This window comes from Podarcis vaucheri (genome assembly GCF_965113315.1).
Source record: "Podarcis vaucheri genome assembly, chromosome: 7".
Taxonomy (NCBI): domain Eukaryota; kingdom Metazoa; phylum Chordata; class Lepidosauria; order Squamata; family Lacertidae; genus Podarcis; species Podarcis vaucheri.
In genome coordinates, this window is record NC_138765.1 from 1,876,252 (window position 1) to 1,894,875 (window position 18,624).

At 45.6% G+C, this 18,624-nt stretch overlaps 1 protein-coding gene across 1 annotated transcript; it reads left to right on the forward strand.

The window, feature by feature from the left end:
• The first annotated feature begins 929 nt into the window (after nucleotides 1–929).
• On the forward strand, nucleotides 930–13,882 carry LOC309536823 (uncharacterized protein). Its single transcript, XM_082231178.1, has 6 exons — nucleotides 930–959; nucleotides 5,398–5,892; nucleotides 6,507–6,588; nucleotides 8,261–8,343; nucleotides 8,656–8,782; nucleotides 11,299–13,882. Exons 2-6 carry the CDS (start codon nucleotides 5,479–5,481, stop codon nucleotides 12,126–12,128), a joined length of 1,536 nt encoding a protein of 511 aa, XP_082087304.1. The 5' UTR covers nucleotides 930–959; nucleotides 5,398–5,478; the 3' UTR covers nucleotides 12,129–13,882.
• The last annotated feature ends 4,742 nt before the right edge of the window (nucleotides 13,883–18,624 follow it).

The window sequence follows — 18,624 nt, forward strand, 5'->3', positions numbered from 1 at the left end:
GGACGTGTCCTGGGAAAAGAGGACACATGGCAACCCTTCTTCTCTGGCGTCCCTCATAGCCGAGTAAGATTGTCTCCCCTAAACACGGTTTCAACCATGAGGCCCTCAGTGACCGTGGGGGCCAATTCTGGATCCAGGCGTCCTCCCTTGCCTGGCTGAAGGAGCTGTGAAGACACACTGATTCCAGAGGATGAGGAGCGTCAAACACACCGTTTAATCCACACGCGTCTGGCACCCGGGGTTGGCAACCCAAGTCTCAATCCAATTCCAACATTTAGGAGGTATTTTGCAGGGGTTGGGCACCCACCAACTTATATCAATGTCACCAGAGGGGAATAAAAGGCTTCCTAGGAAAACCCCCTTGGCTGCTCCTGTGTTGCTTCCAAGGCGACTTCACTAACAGAGAAGAACATAGGATATTTATGGCTGAAATACAGACACAAAGCAGCAGATGGGACAACACAGAATGGCCCCCCCCCCCAGCCATGTCTGGCAATGTCTCCCCCCTCCAGCTGCCCCTTCAGCCCCCCCGGGACCCCCTCTTGCTGGGACAGGGCTCTCTGCCCCGCAACCCCCCCAGAGGCCCCAGGAGAGACTCGCCCCCCCCCGGAGAAGAGACAGCCCCGGATCCCCCATCTGGCCCCTGCGAACCCCTGGAAGGCTCCCCTCTCCCCCGCCCAGACGCCCCTTCGCAGCCCCAGGCAGAGGGACGGGCTCCTCCTCCCGGACACGGGTTCCCCCTTCACACGCACACGCGCCCAGTCCCGGGTTCTGGGTCCTGCTTCTTCCCTGCCCCCCTCCCCCGGAAGGGGCAGCTCTGCGACTGCGCGACGCCGAGAGAGAGAAGGGTTAAGGGGCGCCGAGCTGGCTTCCTAGAGCGGACAGGAAAGGAAGGCGGGCCGCTCCTCCTCCTCCCCTCTGACGTCCCTTCCGGCCTCGCCTTCGCCTGCCGGGCTCTGGTGGGTCTCCTCTCGGGGGAAGCCTGGGGAACTCCCTGCCCCGGGAGGCGGGAAGGGGAGGGAAGAGAGGCTGGGGGTCCGGGAGGGAGCCAGAGGGACCTCAGGCCCTGGCCAGGGAGGGGGGCCTGGAAGAGAGCGAGGAGGGAGAAGGACCTTCGGAGGGACATGATGGTGAGGGAGAAGGACATTAAGAGGGACATTATTATGAGGGAGAAGGATATTAAGAGGGAGATTATTGTGAGGGAGAAGGACATTAAGAGGGACATTATTATGAGGGAGAAGTATATTAAGAGGGACATTATTATGAGGGAGAAGGACATTAAGAGGGACATGATTGTGAGGGAGAAGGATATTAAGAGGGACATAATTGTGAGGGAGAAGGATATTAAGAGGGACATGATTGTGAGGGAGAAGGACATTAAGAGGGAGATGATTGTGAGGGAGAAGAATATTAAGAGGGACAGGATTGTGAGGGAGAAGGAGATTAAGAGGGAGATTATTGTGAGGGAGAAGGACATTAAGAGGGACATGATTGTGAGGGAGAAGGATATTAAGAGGGACATAATTGTGAGGGAGAAGTATATTAAGAGGGAGATTATTGTGAGGGAGAAGTATATTAAGAGGGACATAATTGTGAGGGAGAAGTATATTAAGAGGGAGATTATTGTGAGGGAGAAGGACATTAAGAGGGAGATGATTGTGAGGGAGAAGAATATTAAGAGGGACAGGATTGTGAGGGAGAAGGAGATTAAGAGGGAGATTATTGTGAGGGAGAAGGACATTAAGAGGGACATGATTGTGAGGGAGAAGGATATTAAGAGGGACATAATTGTGAGGGAGAAGGATATTAAGAGGGACAGGATTGTGAGGGAGAAGGAGATTAAGAGGGACATTATTATGAGGGAGAAGGACATTAAGAGGGACATGATTGTGAGGGAGAAGGATATTAAGAGGGACATAATTGTGAGGGAGAAGGATATTAAGAGGGACATAATTGTGAGGGAGAAGGACATTAAGAGGGAGATGATTGTGAGGGAGAAGAATATTAAGAGGGACAGGATTGTGAGGGAGAAGGAGATTAAGAGGGAGATTATTGTGAGGGAGAAGGACATTAAGAGGGACATGATTGTGAGGGAGAAGGATATTAAGAGGGACATAATTGTGAGGGAGAAGTATATTAAGAGGGAGATTATTGTGAGGGAGAAGTATATTAAGAGGGACATAATTGTGAGGGAGAAGTATATTAAGAGGGAGATTATTGTGAGGGAGAAGTATATTAAGAGGGACATGATTGTGAGGGAGAAGGATATTAAGAGGGACATGATTGTGAGGGAGAAGGATATTAAGAGGGACATGATTGTGAGGGAGAAGGATATTAAGAGGGACATGATTGTGAGGGAGAAGGATATTAAGAGGGACATGATTGTGAGGGAGAAGGATATTAAGAGGGACATAATTGTGAGGGAGAAGGATATTAAGAGGGACATGATTGTGAGGGAGAAGGATATTAAGAGGGACATGATTGTGAGGGAGAAGGATATTAAGAGGGACATGATTATGAGGGAGAAGGATATTAAGAGGGACATGATTGTGAGGGAGAAGGATATTAAGAGGGACATAATTGTGAGGGAGAAGGATATTAAGAGGGACATAATTGTGAGGGAGAAGGACATTAAGAGGGACATTTTATGAGGGAGAAGGATATTAAGAGGGACATGATTGTGAGGGAGAAGGATATTAAGAGGGACATAATTGTGAGGGAGAAGGATATTAAGAGGGACATAATTGTGAGGGAGAAGGACATTAAGAGGGACATTTTATGAGGGAGAAGGATATTAAGAGGGACATAATTGTGAGGGAGAAGGATATTAAGAGGGACATAATTGTGAGGGAGAAGGACATTAAGAGGGACATTTTATGAGGGAGAAGGATATTAAGAGGGACATGATTGTGAGGGAGAAGGACATTAAGAGGGACATTTTATGAGGGAGAAGGATATTAAGAGGGACATGATTGTGAGGGAGAAGGATATTAAGAGGGACATGATTGTGAGGGAGAAGGATATTAAGAGGGACATGATTGTGAGGGAGAAGGATATTAAGAGGGACATGATTGTGAGGGAGAAGGATATTAAGAGGGACATAATTGTGAGGGAGAAGGACATTAAGAGGGACATTATTGTGAGGGAGAAATATATTAAGAGGGACATGAGGGAGAAGGACATTCGGAGGGACATTATTGTGAGGGAGAAGTATATTAAGAGGGACATAATTATGAGGGAGAAGGACATTAAGAGGGACATGATTGTGAGGGAGAAGGATATTAAAAGGGACATTATTGTGAGGGAGAAGGATATTAAGAGGGACATAATTGTGAGGGAGAGGTATATTAAGAGGGACATTATTATGAGGGAGAAGGATATTAAGAGGGACATGATTGTGAGGGAGAAGGATATTAAGAGGGACATAAATATGAGGGAGAAGGATATTAAGAGGGACATGATTGTGAGGGAGAAGGATATTAAGAGGGACATGATTGTGAGGGAGAAGGATATTAAGAGGGACATGATTGTGAGGGAGAAGGATATTAAGAGGGACATAATTGTGAGGGAGAAGGATATTAAGAGGGACATAATTGTGAGGGAGAAGGACATTAAGAGGGACATTTTATGAGGGAGAAGGATATTAAGAGGGACATGATTATGAGGGAGAAGTATATTAAGAGGGACATGATTGTGAGGGAGAAGGATATTAAGAGGGACATAATTATGAGGGAGAAGGATATTAAGAGGGACATGATTGTGAGGGAGAAGGACATTCGGAGGGACATGATTGTGAGGGAGAAGGATATTAAGAGGGACATGATTGTGAGGGAGAAGGATATTAAGAGAGACATTATTATGAGGGAGAAGTATATTAAGAGAGACATGATTGTGAGGGAGAAGGATATTAAGAGGGACATTATTATGAGGGAGAAGGATATTAAGAGGGACATTATTATGAGGGAGAAGTATATTAAGAGGGAGATTATTGTGAGGGAGAAATATATTAAGAGGGACATGATTGTGAGGGAGAAGGATATTAAGAGGGACATTATTGTGAGGGAGAAGGATATTAAGAGGGACATTATTGTGAGGGAGAAATATATTAAGAGGGACATAATTGTGAGGGAGAAGTATATTAAGAGGGACATAATTGTGAGGGAGAAGTATATTAAGAGGGACATTATTATGAGGGAGAAGGATATTAAGAGGGACATGATTGTGAGGGAGAAGGATATTAAGAGGGACATGATTGTGAGGGAGAAGGATATTAAGAGGGACATGATTGTGAGGGAGAAGGATATTAAGAGGGACATAATTGTGAGGGAGAAGGACATTAAGAGGGACATTATTGTGAGGGAGAAATATATTAAGAGGGACATGAGGGAGAAGGACATTCGGAGGGACATTATTGTGAGGGAGAAGTATATTAAGAGGGACATAATTATGAGGGAGAAGGACATTAAGAGGGACATGATTGTGAGGGAGAAGGATATTAAAAGGGACATTATTGTGAGGGAGAAGGATATTAAGAGGGACATAATTGTGAGGGAGAGGTATATTAAGAGGGACATTATTATGAGGGAGAAGGATATTAAGAGGGACATGATTGTGAGGGAGAAGGATATTAAGAGGGACATGATTGTGAAGGAGAAGGATATTAAGAGGGACATTATTATGAGGGAGAAGGATATTAAGAGGGACATGATTGTGAGGGAGAAGGATATTAAGAGGGACATTATTGTGAGGGAGAAGGATATTAAGAGGGACATTATTGTGAGGGAGAAATATATTAAGAGGGACATGAGGGAGAAGGACATTCGGAGGGACATTATTGTGAGGGAGAAGTATATTAAGAGGGACATTATTATGAGAAAGAAGGACATTAAGGGGGACATGAGGGAGAAGGATATTAAGACAGACATAATTATGAGGGAGAAGGATATTAAGAGGGACATTATTATGAGGGAGAAGGATATTAAGAGGGACATTATTGTGAGGGAGAAGTATATTAAGAATGACATTATTATGAGGGATAAGTATATTAGGAGGGAAAGACCACGAAGGAGAAGGACAGGAATACCTCTGCTTACAAACCGTCCTCCTTGCAAACGCTTTAGCTTCTCTCTCTATTCATAAATCTCTGTATGTCGGGCATTTTCCCCTCCCTAATTCTTTATTTGTTTGACTAAACTGCGGGAGGCAATGAATGACAGGAGGGCCTGGCGTGCTCTGGTCCAGGGGGTCACAAAGAGGCGGACACGACTAAACAACAACAGGGACGGTGGCAATCCAGCCCTGGTTCCTAGGAAGACTCATCCATGCTTCCTCAGGGAACATTCTTCTTCTCTTGGCTGTGTATTCGTCTTACAATAGAATAGTGTGTTTGATTCGTAGGATTTTCTGCACCTTCCATTAGAACTTGGCAGAGGACCAAGGGGCTCCTTCCGATCTCTTGGAGGTGTCCTGAGAACAGAGATGGATGAGCAAGACTCAGCTGGCCCTGAAGCAGCAAGAGGCCATGCCATGGAAACGGGGAGCAGTGGGGGATTCTGGGAAAACTCTGTGAAGAAGGAACTGGGTGAGGAGGACACCCCTTGCTCAGAGGTGCAGAGCCAGCAGCTCAGGCAGTTCTGCTACCAGGAGGCCAAAGGACCCCGAGAGGTTTGCAGCCAACTCTACCACCTTTGCCATCAATGGCTGAAGCCAGAAAGGCACACGAAAGCTGAGATGCTGGACCTGGTGATCTTGGAGCAGTTCCTGGCTGTCCTTCCTCAGGAGATGAAGAACTGGGTGAGGGAATGCGGAGCGGAGACCAGTTCCCAGGCGGTGGCCCTGGCCGAAGGTTTCCTCCTGAGTCAGGCAGAGGAGAGGAAGCAGGCAGAGCAGCAGGTGAGAGAGACTTTCCTCTGGATACTCCCAAGGGGCTCCAAAGAGGAGGGAGAGTATTCCCAAATCATTTCCTAATGGCCCATCCTTTTTTGGACAGATTATTATTATTATTATTATTATTATTATTATTATTATTATTTATCACACTTGTGGCTGGGTGCCTTCCAGCACATATAAAAGCATAAGAAGACATCAGATGTCTTCTAAAAGTTATGCATTTTCTTATCTCCTTCTCACCTGATGGGAGGGCATTCCCCAGGGTGGGGGCCACTGTGGAGAAGGTCTTCTGCCTGGTTCCCTGTAACTTCACTTACCACAGTGAGGGAATCAGCAGAAGACCCTCAGAACTGGACCTCAGTTCATGGAGACGCTCCTTTGGGTATAGTGGGCCTTTGAGGCCGTTTAGGGCTTTGAATTGTGCTGGGAAACGTTCTGGGAGCCAGTGAAGATCCTTGAGGACCAATGTTTCATGGTCCTGGCAGCCAACCCCAGACACCAGTCTAGCAGAAGCAGGAAGCAGCTTTCACCTCTGTCCCCCAAAAGCGCTTGCCTCTGCCATTCCTTCTGTAACCCTTCTCCCCATTCTCTGTTTTGAATCCTTGTTGCTCTTTCAGAGGAAGGATCTTTTGGCAGAAAGGGGTCTTGATTCTTCTGAGGCAGAGAAGACTCCGTTGGACGCCAGAGTGAGGCCTCTGGGTAAGGAGGGAGGAGTGTTTTCTCCCCCGTTTTGTCACATTCTCTTGGTTTTGAAACTAATCTCTGAGTTCTTTGCATCTTTTGGGGGAAGACACCTGGAGCCCAGAGCTCGGGGGGGGGAGAGATGTATTTTTGCACAACTATTATATGAAATGGGTACAAATGTCCAAATGTGCTCAGCAGGGGAGACATTTACGATAGTAATTTGATTAGTTTACAATTACAGTTCAATAATGGCCTCATTATAACAATGCGAAATCACAATACAATTAGTAATACCAATCTTTAAGATACCAAATTATATAATATAGGTGCCCCTCCCCGCATGCTAAAACTGATGGTTTGATGATTTTCTTGATTTCTCCATTCCAAAATCTTATTAATTTCAATTACACTCCTGTCAAGATAACAATCCTTTATACAACAACTGCAATATTAATGACTTCCATTCGTATTGAAACTTCAAATAATATATAAAACTACAAGTGAGGCACTCCAGCTGTATCCTTATTCTTCCCGTGTGTGGCAATCTTTCTGTTCGTGATGTTTTTCTCCTTCCTTGTAAAATGTTCTGTCTATCTTTTCCTGGTTGTTGCTGTTCTCCATCAATCCTTGGGCGGAGCTAATATCCCATTGTGGTTTCAGAAATTCTCCATCGCTCTGTCCTGTGCTTCATTGTTTGGCAACTTTAACAGCAGCTGCAAAAATCACACTGTCCCAATAAATGATCAGTTTTGGCCATTTTTCTTCTCCGCCTGGGAAGGAGAGGGATCGGTCAGAACTGCAAATGACTCAGTAATGAACCTTATCAGCTCCCTCAAAACTTTCAGATTCCTTACATCCCTGTCTGGCCTAAGATAAATGCGCATTTATCCAATTAAATTCCAAGTCCTTTTAGCATTAATCAGTTCAGTCTGTATATAATAAAGGATGGGGAAGAGTCACCTCTAATTTTCCATCGTAAACATTTTGCAAAATAGAGCTTCCCTCCCTTTTTCCTTTTTGTTTTTACACACACAGTTCCATTTGATGTTATATTCCATATCTGCAATCCAGTTTCATCCCTGCTCACCTGTACATATATATTTCCAACCAGTATTCAATGGCGGGCTGCCAAATCATAAATGCAGAGAAGAAAACTTGATATAAAGAAGCCATAGGCTCCCCTCCCCCCACTCACTGTCTTTTGCAGCAAATGAAGTTTATTCCCAAATTCAAACCTTAAAGACCTTGCAGCTTGTTTAATTCCGCAGTTTATGATCTCATCTCTACCAGCAACGCCTGTACATTAGTCCAAATTGAGCTCTGATTGACAGGAGAACCTCTGCTTCTTAATGGCGGCGCAGGAGGGTTTTCGGCAGGCCAAGGGCTTTTGCACTCAGCGTCCCCCTGCCTCTCGCAATCCATGCCGGAGCCAGAGCCTGGTACCAAGACGAACTGGGAGTGAAGCCCGTTCCCCCCTGTCCCTGGGGGAAACTTGCAAGGAGAATTACCCTCAGTCATCCTTGTTTTTCCATTGCCAACGATCTCCCGCTGCCTCCATTAAAGCAGAGCGGAACCGGAAGCTAGCAGGGGAGACTTGGACGAAGCCCCATCTGTACTGAGAGATGCACTGTTTCACCTCTGAGAGAAGCAGGCGCTCACGGTTTCCACTTACCTTGGTCTCTCCCAGGTGACGGAATGATGCCACCAAGACCTGCTCCTTCATCTTTTCATGGTGGTGGAGGGGAGGCAGCAGCTGTGGACCCAGATCAGGTAGGGGGAAGGAGCCTTGTGGGGAAGGACTGCTTGGATGCAGACTGGCTGGATGCAGAGGAATGGTGGGAGGAGCCAGAGAAGAGGGAGCCGACTGGGAGGAGGAGGAGGAGGAGGAGGGGTCTGAAGCTGGAGAGGGAAGAGGGCTCAGGGAGCAGAGGGAGTCTGTGGCAGAGAGCAGCCCAGACTCCGAGGCAGAAGCTGCAGCAGGAGAGAGGGATGAGGAAGGCAGAGAGGGGTCTGGCCGCTGTAGAAAACAACAGAGCCAAGTGAATGTTCTCTAAGAGGACAGCCTTTTTCCTGTTCTGTTAGGGTCCAGTGTGCTTTGAAGATGTGGCTGTCCATTTCACAGACGAGGAGTGGGCGTTGCTGGATCCTGACCAGAGAGCTCTCCATAAGGAAGTCGTGGAGGAGAATCGTGGGATCTTGGACTCTCTCGGTAAGGCTCCCTATTGGATCATCCTATCTGTTTTGTAATGCAAGACATCTCTCTATGTGACGAACCTCTGATATTTTGATGGGGCTCAACAGCGCCACCCACAGCACCTGGGATGTTAACACTCCCGCAGCAAACCTTGGATGTATGGCTATTGATTGTTTTCCCTGTGAATATTCTTCCTCCAGTTCTGCCGTTTAAAACCATGATCAGGCTGTCTGAACTGCCCAGGCCTTCTTAAATGTAGGATTCAGAGTGATTTGAGGTGTTGAAGTAGCTTCAGTCCAGTTTCCTGCTTTTGTTCTTGCTTCTGTCTCTCTCTGGTTGACCAAAGAGTCGCTTGGCATTGGAGATGGCACAGATTCCACGACTGAACCAAACAAACTCCATCCCAAAACAGAGCCATGCTTTTTGAATCTCAGGCAGTGAACCCTGTAGTAACAATAATGATAATTTTATCATTTTTACCTTGCCCATCTGACTGGGTTGCCCCAGCCACTCTGGGCAACTTCCAACAAATATAATAAAACATCAAACATTAAAAACTTCCCAATACAGATGTGCCTTCAGAAGTCCTCTAAAAGTTGCATAGTTATTTCCTTGACATCTGATGGGAGGGCGTTCCACAGGGTGGGTTCCCCTACCGAGAAGGCCCCCTGCCTCGTCCCCTGTAACTTCTCACAGTAATGTAGCATTTAAGTACAGTGGTACTTCGGGTTAAGAACTTAATTCTTTCTGGATGTCCACTCTTAAAATTTGTTTAGATTTATTATTGCATATTGTACAACTTAGCATATTGAATACAGTGGTACCTCGGGTTAAGTACTTAATTCGTTCCGGAGGTCCGTTCTTAACATGAAACTGTTTTTAACCTGAAGCACCACTTTAGCTAATGGGGTCTCCTGCTGCCGCCGCACCGCTGGGGCATGATTTCTGTTTTTAACCTGAAGCAAAGTTCTTAAACTGAAGCATTATTTCTGGTTTAGCAGAGTGTGTAACCTGAAGCGTATGTGTCAGGGGTTCAGGAGCAGAGGCGAGGGCAAGGGAGGAAACAGAGAGCGAGGGGGAGGAGGCAGAAGAAAAGATGAGTGATGACGACGACCCGAGATCTCCGAGTCTTTCCAGTGAATCAGAAGATTCACAGGAAGGAGCGCCAGTGGCCATGGCAAGGGGGGAGCTTAGGGGGGCACCCCAGGAAGAAGGGTCCAGAGGGGGCTCAGAGAGCAGCAGTTGGAAATCGGGGCCAGCATCACCAGCAGAACGCAGTGGAGAGGAAGGGCGCCAGGTACCGAGCTCTGGCAGCTCGCAGCAGGAGGGAGGGCATGAGTCAGGAGTGGCCACACCTCCATCGGGGAGCGAGGAAACGGTCAGGCGGAAAGTGAAAGGTTGGGCGCGCGCGCCAAGTTCAAATACACAGGAAGGTGGCGCAGTAAGCAGCCCGGAAAGGGAGCCAGGTCCTAAAGCCCGACGCAAGGAGACAGTGTTGGATTTTTGCAGTATAGTAACGCAGCAGAGAGCTTGCTGGGGAGATCATGCATTAAAAAGAAAGGACTCAAAAATAACTTGAAGGTTTTAATAAGAAAAACAAAAACTCCATTTACACTAAATACATCAACAAACCAGACCCAACCACCAACCCATCCCCCAGGGTAATGGGAGAGCTAGGTGCTGCTCCTTATATACTCTACCCAAATGCTGACACGCCTTAATCAAATACAACTCAGCAGCACCTGCTATGTTTCACAGCTGTAAAGCTGGGTCTCGTTATCTTGCTCTGGCCCTTGCTCCGGCCCCTTAAAGACATACACATGGAGTGGAACAATGATGAACCTTAACATTTAAAGAAACCATTCAACAGACAGAAGGGTCCGGGGGGTCAGCGTCAGAAGCGTCCCGAAAGGAAGAGACCACGGGGGCAGAGGGACCCAGAGAAGAACGGTCAGGCGGAAAAGGTGGAGTAAGGTTAGGGTACTTAGCTGGTGTACAGGGGGCGGAGACTCAGACGGAGCTTCGCCGGTCTAACCCTTAAGACGTAGAGCTGCACGCAGCAGCTTGAGAATGGAAACTGTAACTCAATAAAGACTTTTACAAAGTAACCGCTGGCTAGCATGATCCTCTGTGAGCTAGGATCTAGAAGCAGCTCTGACAGTATGTAAAATGAAGCGTATGTAACCTGAGGTACCACTGTATATCTTAATTTTGAACAGGGAACTTTTCCGCTTTGGCCACCTTTAAAATAATAATTAAAGCACATTTTATTTATGAAGATAGTACAGATCCATATTTAAATTTGAACAAAATAACGTTACCAGGTTAAGCTGTACTTTTAAAAACTAGAGAGAGAAAACATATAATATTCAACTTGATTTGTATACGAAACTAGACGTTTTTACAGAACAAAAGGAACTTTATAACATCTAACTCCCTTCAGTTCTTCCCCTGTCCCAAACATTAATTAGCATTTTTCCAAAATTTGGGGCTGCACTTCTTCCCGAGACTCTAATCCGTTTGCCTCTTAGTTTCAGGTGCTGATGAATTGGAAATGAAGAACAAGGGAGACCACAACGAAATCCACACAGAGGAGGAGCCATATCAGGATTCAGACTGTGGAGAGAGCTTCAGTCAGAGCTCACATTACACTTCCCATCAAAGAAATCCCCTTGAGAAGAAACCCTATCAGTGCTTGGAATGTGGAAAGAACTTCAATCAGAGGGCCAAGCTCACCTCCCATCAAAGAATTCATACAGGGGAGAAACCCTTTCAGTGCATGGAATGTGGAAAAAGCTTCAGGACGAGATTTGAACTCACTTCCCATCAAAGGATTCATACAGGAGAGAAACCCTATCAGTGTCTGGAATGTGGAAAGAGCTTCACCTGGAAAATAACCTTCACTTCCCATCAAAGAATTCATACAGGGGAAAACCCCTATCAGTGTCTAGAATGTGGAAAGAGCTTCTATCAGAGGGCCAAGCTCACTTTCCATCAAAGGATTCATACAGGGGAGAAACCCTACCAGTGTCTGGAATGTGGAAAGAGCTTCAATCAGAAGGCCCATCTCACTTCCCATCAAAGGATTCATACAGGGGAGAAACCCTATCAGTGCATGGAATGTGGAAAAAGCTTCAGGACGAGATTTGAACTCACTTCCCATCAAAGGATTCATACAGGGGAGAAACCCTATCAGTGTCTGGAATGTGGAAAGAGCTTCACCTGGAAAATAACCTTCACTTCCCATCAAAGAATTCATACAGGGGAAAACCCCTATCAGTGTCTGGAATGTGGAAAGAGCTTCACCAGGAAAGAAAGTCTCACAGCCCATCACAAAATCCACACAGGGGAGAAACCCTAACTGTGTGTGGAATGAGGAAAGAGCTTCAGTCAAAGCAACAATCTCATTTCCCATCAGAGAATTCACACAGGGTAGAAACTATTTCAGTGCCAAGAGTGTGATCGGAGGGATTTATGAAAGTTTGGTCTCATTTTTAAAGTTCTTAACACAATTGGAGCTCTTAAAAGGACTGGCTGAAAAAGCTAAAATCAAGACAGGTTTGCACAAGTTTGTTTCTCTTTGAAGGAAAATATTTCTTCTACTCTGAGCCACTTACAGAGAATTGGATTCCTGCAAGACAACCACTCTTATCTGGACGTCTAAATTGCTAGGTCCTCTTGGACACATTATTTCTTTTTTCTGTTTTATGGTTCCTCTCTTAAAGTAATTATTTGGTTAATTTGTTTAATTTGAATTTTAATTTGAGAAATTGGATTTTATGTTAAACAGCTTATGTGTGTTGGGTATCAGGCTGGAAGGAAGAGGGAGGGCTAGAAAAATGCAGGAAACAGGATCTCTTGGGAAAGAGTTATTCTGTGACCTTGAGAAACTGAAAAGGTGCTGCTGGAAAATAGGCTGCTTTGAGAAAAAGGGAGAGGGAGATTTTGAATATGGCAGTTCAAAAACAGTTAACACCAGGCCTGTGTTAAATTTGGAGAAGCTATTAGCCCGAATTAATAAAAATCATTAAATGGTGACTAATTTAACCACTAAAGTAGAGACACTGACAAAGAAAACAGAAGCACTAGATATCTCCATGAAAGGAAGGGAGGAGAAGTCTGAAAACATGGAAAAGAAGACAAAAATGGAAATCAGAACAGGAGACGCTTAGGATTGATGTGGACGGTTTGGGTGGAAGATAAGAGGCAATTGCGGGCGCTTTGGCGGTTCTTGAGATGAGACAGAAAGCCCAGCCTCTGAGACGGAGAGGAGGGAGGAGAGCAGGATTTTAGCAAAGGGTTGAGCAGAGTGGCTGGGAGTGGAATTAGACCGGCTTGTGGAGCAAGGAGTGCTCTAGCTTGTGCCTAATCCCCCTGAGAAACCCCAGTCATCACACCTGTCAAGCCCAATGGCTCAGTCCACATCTGCGCAGACTACAAATGTACCATAAAGAAGGCCCTTATGGCTCATGCATAAGCGGTGCCAATGGTCAGCCATGTCCTCGCCACCCTGGCAGGGTCTAAGATTTTAGGCAAGCTGGCCCAGGCCCAGGCCTGGTTTGGATAGAAAACCAATGTGAATAAATCCCCCCCAGTGCCACCCCCTGGCCGGTCTTCCTGTCTCCCTCTCCGTGTGCCCCCACCCTGCCCCAATCAAAGTCCCAGCCAGCAGCTGCCCCCCAGGCCTTCCTCCACCCATCTTGGGGCCTCAAGGCATGCGGGCAAGATTTGGTGGGGGGCCAGGCTGGGCTCAGAGGTCTGCTTTCCTCTCCTTGCACTGGGAAGCTTGTCTCCTAACTAATGGATAAAGGGTTGTTTGGAAGACTAAGCCATCTCTACCCCCCACCCTGTTTTGAAATAAAGCCTATTTAAGAATTGGGGACACGGAGGATGGAGAAGGTTATTTACTAAGCTTGGATCCTAGAAGAAAAGGCTAGTAGGATCCTAGAATGCAACAACTGATTGGCCTGCAGGAAAAGACCAATCAGGCTCCAGGAGGGAAGCAGAATTAGCCAATCAGACGAGACTAATTGTGTAAATAATGTATATAACAGCCTGAGGTTTGGGGGCCATTAAATCACTGCTTTACAAGCTGCAATAAAGAGCATGAAGTCACTACAGGACTCCTGAGTAGATTTCAGATAATCTAATGCATCTTTGGTTGGGATTGTCCAGCAAGGAGACTGAAGATGGTTGCCAGTCAAAGGGTAGTTTAAGATACCGGGGGGGGGGGGGGGAGAGAGAGAGCTCCTTGTGAAAGGGGGGGCAGTTTTGGGAGACATTCCAGCCGTGGCATTGGCAGCCAGAAGAGGAATCCTGGAAGAGGACACTCCAGGCTCATCTAGTCCAACCCCTGCAATTCAGGAACCCCGGTTCTTAGTCCCGCCAGCTCCCTTGAACTGGGCAACTCAGATGCCTGGAGCAGCGCCCCGTTGGAGAGCAGCCTTGGGTCGCCTCTGGAGCTGGTTGGACCTTTTGGACGGCTGTTTCCATCCCCCCTGCCTTCTGCTGGCAGGCCCGGTTGGGAGTTGTAGTGCAAAGCCCATTGAGGCTGCCTGGTCCTGGAGGTGGTTTTCAAGTTGGAACTATGTTTTGACCCTTTGCCGAAAGGAGATGCCACAAAGTGTGTGAGGGGATTGCAGAGTTTTGAGAAATTAAAAGACAGAGTGAGAGATTGGCTTCATTATTATCAAATAAGAGAGGTTTATAATTTGGATAAAGAAATTGGCTTCCAGGTGGAAAAATCAAAGTTGGAAACAGAACTGTTAGATCCTGAAACTAAGATACTTTCAAGAATGTATAACTTGCTGTTAAAATGGAATACTCAAGACAAGACGGTTAAATCTGCTATGATTAAATGGGCACAGAACATTGGACATAATATTATGTTTGCTGACTGGGAACAGTTATGGACCACAGGTATGAAATTTACGGCATGTAATGCCTTAAGAGAGAATATTATGAAAATGGTATACAGGTGGTACATGACACCAGTCAAGCTTGCAAAAATCTATCATTTGCCCGATAATAAATGTTGGAAATGTAAGGAAACTGAAGGTACATTCTTTCACCTTTTGTGGACGTGCCCAAAGATTAAGGCCTTCTGGGAAATGATATATAATGAATTGAAAAAGGTATTTAAATATACCTTCCTGAAGAAACCAGAGGCCTTTCTCCTGGGCATCGTTGGCCAATTGGTGCCAAAGAAGGACAAAACTTTTTTTATGTATGCAACAACAGCAGCAAGAATACTCATCGCAAAGTATTGGAAGACACAAGATTTACCCACTCTGGAAGAATGGCAAATGAAGGTGATGGACTACATGGAACTGGCAGAAATGACTGGCAGAATCCGTGACCAGGGAGAAGAGTCGGTGGAAGAAGATTGGAAGAAATTTAAAGATTATTTGCAGAAACACTGTAAAATTAAGGAAAGTTAAAGAGACGTTGGAGGGAAAATAAGTGGTATTGGTTAAAAGTTTTTTTGTTGTTTTTTTAGTGTATGTAAGCATATATTGTTAATTTTTAGAAATATATATTTACAATAGGTGATGAAGTAGAGTTATGAAAAAGGACAGAGGGTAAGGATTTGCTGAAAGGATTTTTTAAATGGGAATACAAAAGGGGAGGTGTGAGGGGGTCAAAGAAATAAGGTGATGAGATAAAGGAGATTGAAGGATGGAATTAATTTTAAATTTTAAACTTATGTTTGTTTTTCTTTTTATCTATATCTAATCATTCTTTTGCTTTTATGTCTTTCTTTATTTCTTTCTAAATTGTTAGTTGTGTGAATTGTACTTTATAATTTTATGTGTTTTTTTAAAAAAAACCTTAATAAATATTATATTAAAAAAACAAAGTGTGTGTGTGTGGGGGTGTCTTTTCAGTGCCAGGATACAAGGTGCTCTCTTGACCTGGGAGCCCAATCCCTCCCCCCACCCCTAGAAAACTGCAGGGCAGCAGTTGAAGAAGGAGCAAAAAGGGTTTTCTTGTGTGTGTGTGTTTCTTTGTGGCTGATTAGCTGTTCTCCCTGTGCAAAGGTCAGGGTGCGCGCAGTTTGATCCATCTTTTAGATTTAGGGGAGCTAGTCTCAAACGTTTGTTGGGGGAGACCTAGGATTTTTTGTGGGGGGAGTTATTTGTCTTCACGCTTTTTATGATGGAGGACCACTGTAGCCACCCCCAACGACACGTTCTCAAGATGGAGGGGGAGGGAACAGCTGCAGTCGCCTGCGGTTCCTGCGCAATGTTTGCCATCTTGCCAAAGGTTGCAGGCAGCTTTACCTGCAGCAATTGCATGTTGATTGCCCTCTTAAAAGACAAAGTCCAGCAACTGGAGGAACGTGTAGCTACGCTCCAAAGAATTAGAGAGCTGGAGCTCTTCTTGGAAGCAACAGAGCACACCGTCTCCACCAAGGAGGAGACAGGGGACTCCCCTGAGAAGGAAGCTAGTTCACCAACACAGGAGCCAGATATATGGAGAAATGTGACTCAAAGAAGTAGGAGGCCCAGGGTTCGCTCTGATTGTTTAGAAATACACAATCGCTTTGAGGTCCTCTCCCCTAGCATGGAAGACGAAGAGCAGACTCCATTTGAGGAGCTCTCCCTCATTACAGTCGATCAGGTATATGAAGACGAGCAGCAAAGTCAGTCCTCAGGGAATGCGCAGGCGACCTTGGAACGGACAGCTCACGGAAGAACTCCGACCAAACCTAAGAGGAGGCGTGTAGTGGTGATAGGGGATTCCCTACTGAGGGGAACAGAAGCAGTGATCTGTGGGCCTGACAAGATGTCTCGGGAAGTGTGCTGTCTCCCCGGGGCTACGATCCAAGATGTAACTGAACGACTGCAAGGAATCATAAAACCCACTGACAAATACCCCTTCCTCTTGGTTCATGTGGGAACCAATGACACTGCAAGCAATAGCCTCCAGAAGATCAAAAGAGACTACGAGGCTCTGGGCAGGAAATTGAAGCAACTAAATGCACAAATTGTCATCTCATCTGTCCTCCCAGTTGTACGACGTGGCCCAGGGAGAGAGGGAAAAATAGTGGAAGTGAACAGCTGGCTTCGCAAATGGTGCAAACAGGAACGGTTTGGATTCTTAGATCACGGACTGCAGTTTCTTGAAGATGGACTTCTGGCAAGCGATGGGCTGCACCTCACAATGGTTGGGAGAAATGTTTTTGCCAAAAATCTCAGAAACCTCATCAGGAGGGCTTTAAACTGACTAATGTGGGGGAGGGAGACAGTGCTCCTGAAGGTAGGAGTCTATCAATTGATGAAGATGATCATCCAAATGTCATAGACCAAATGGAGCAAACAGCACGCGGACCTAGTGGTGGGAGGAAAAAATCCTTAAATAAGAGACACGGGGGAATGATTAATGGACTTCAATGTCTGTACACTAATGCGCAAAGCATGGGAAATAAACAAGATGAGCTTGAGCTCTTGGTACAGCAAACTAAATATGACATAATAGGCATCACTGAAACCTGGTGGGATAAGTCCCACGAATGGAATGTAATAATGGGGGGATACAATCTATTTCAGAGAAACAGACCAGACAAGAAAGGAGGAGGAGTGGCGTTATATGTCAGGGATGTGTATACCTGTGAAGAGATCCAAGATTTAGAACCTCAAAGCCAAAGTGAGAGCATTTGGGTCAAAATTAAGGGAAAGAAAAATAACAGAGACCTCATTGTGGGAGTTTACTATAGATCCCCAAGCCAAACGGAGGACATAGATGATGCCTTCCTGGAACAGATGGCCAAGCATGCAAAAGGAAGGGAGATAGTAGTAATGGGGGACTTCAATTACCCGGATATTTGTTGGATGTCAAACTCAGCCAAGAGCATAAGGTCAAACAGATTCCTCACTGGCCTTGCAGACAACTTCATTGTCCAGAAAGTGGGAGAAGCAACAAGAGGAACAGCCATTTTAGATCTGGTCCTAACCAATGTTGATGACCTGCTTAGTGGGGCAGAAGTGGAAGGATCATTAGGCGCGAGTGATCATGCTCTTCTGAAGTTTACTATACAGCGGAAAGGAGCAGCCAAGCATACTAGGACTCAATTTCTTGACTTTAAGAAAGCCGACTTCATAAAACTTAGGGAAGTGCTGGGTGAGATCCCATGGACAGTAATACTAAAAGGAAAGGGAGTTCATGATGGCTGGGAGTTTGTGAAGAGGGAGATACTAAAAGCACAACGTCAGGCAATACCAATGAGACGGAAACATGGAAGGTGCCTAAAGAAGCCAGGGTGGCTATCTAAAGAACTTTTAACTGAGTTAAGATTAAAAAAGGATGTCTACAAAAAATGGAAAAGGGGGGAAACCACCAAAGAGGAATTCAAACAAATAGCCAGCACGTGTAGACACAAAGTCAGAAAAGCTAAAGCACAGAATGAACTCAGGCTTGCTAGAGAGGTTAAAAGCAACAAAAAAGGCTTTTATTGGTTTTTTTGTAGCAAAAGGAAGAACAAAGAAACAGTGGGGTCACTCAGGGGAGAAGATGGTGAAATGCAAACAGGGGACACAGAAAGGGCTGAACTCCTCAATGCCTTCTTTGCCTCAGTCTTCTCCGATAAAGAAAACAATGCCCGACCTGAAGAATTTGGAGCAAATGATTCAGCAAAGGAAACACAGCCCAGAATAACTAAGGAGATAGTACAAGAATACTTGGCTAGTTTAGATGTATTCAAGTCTCCAGGGCCAGATGAACTGCATCCAAGAGTATTAAAAGAACTGGCAGATGTGATCTCAGAACCACTGGCAGTCATCTTTGAGAATTCCTGGAGAACAGGCGAAGTCCCGGCAGACTGGAGGAGGGCAAATGTTGTCCCTATTTTCAAAAGG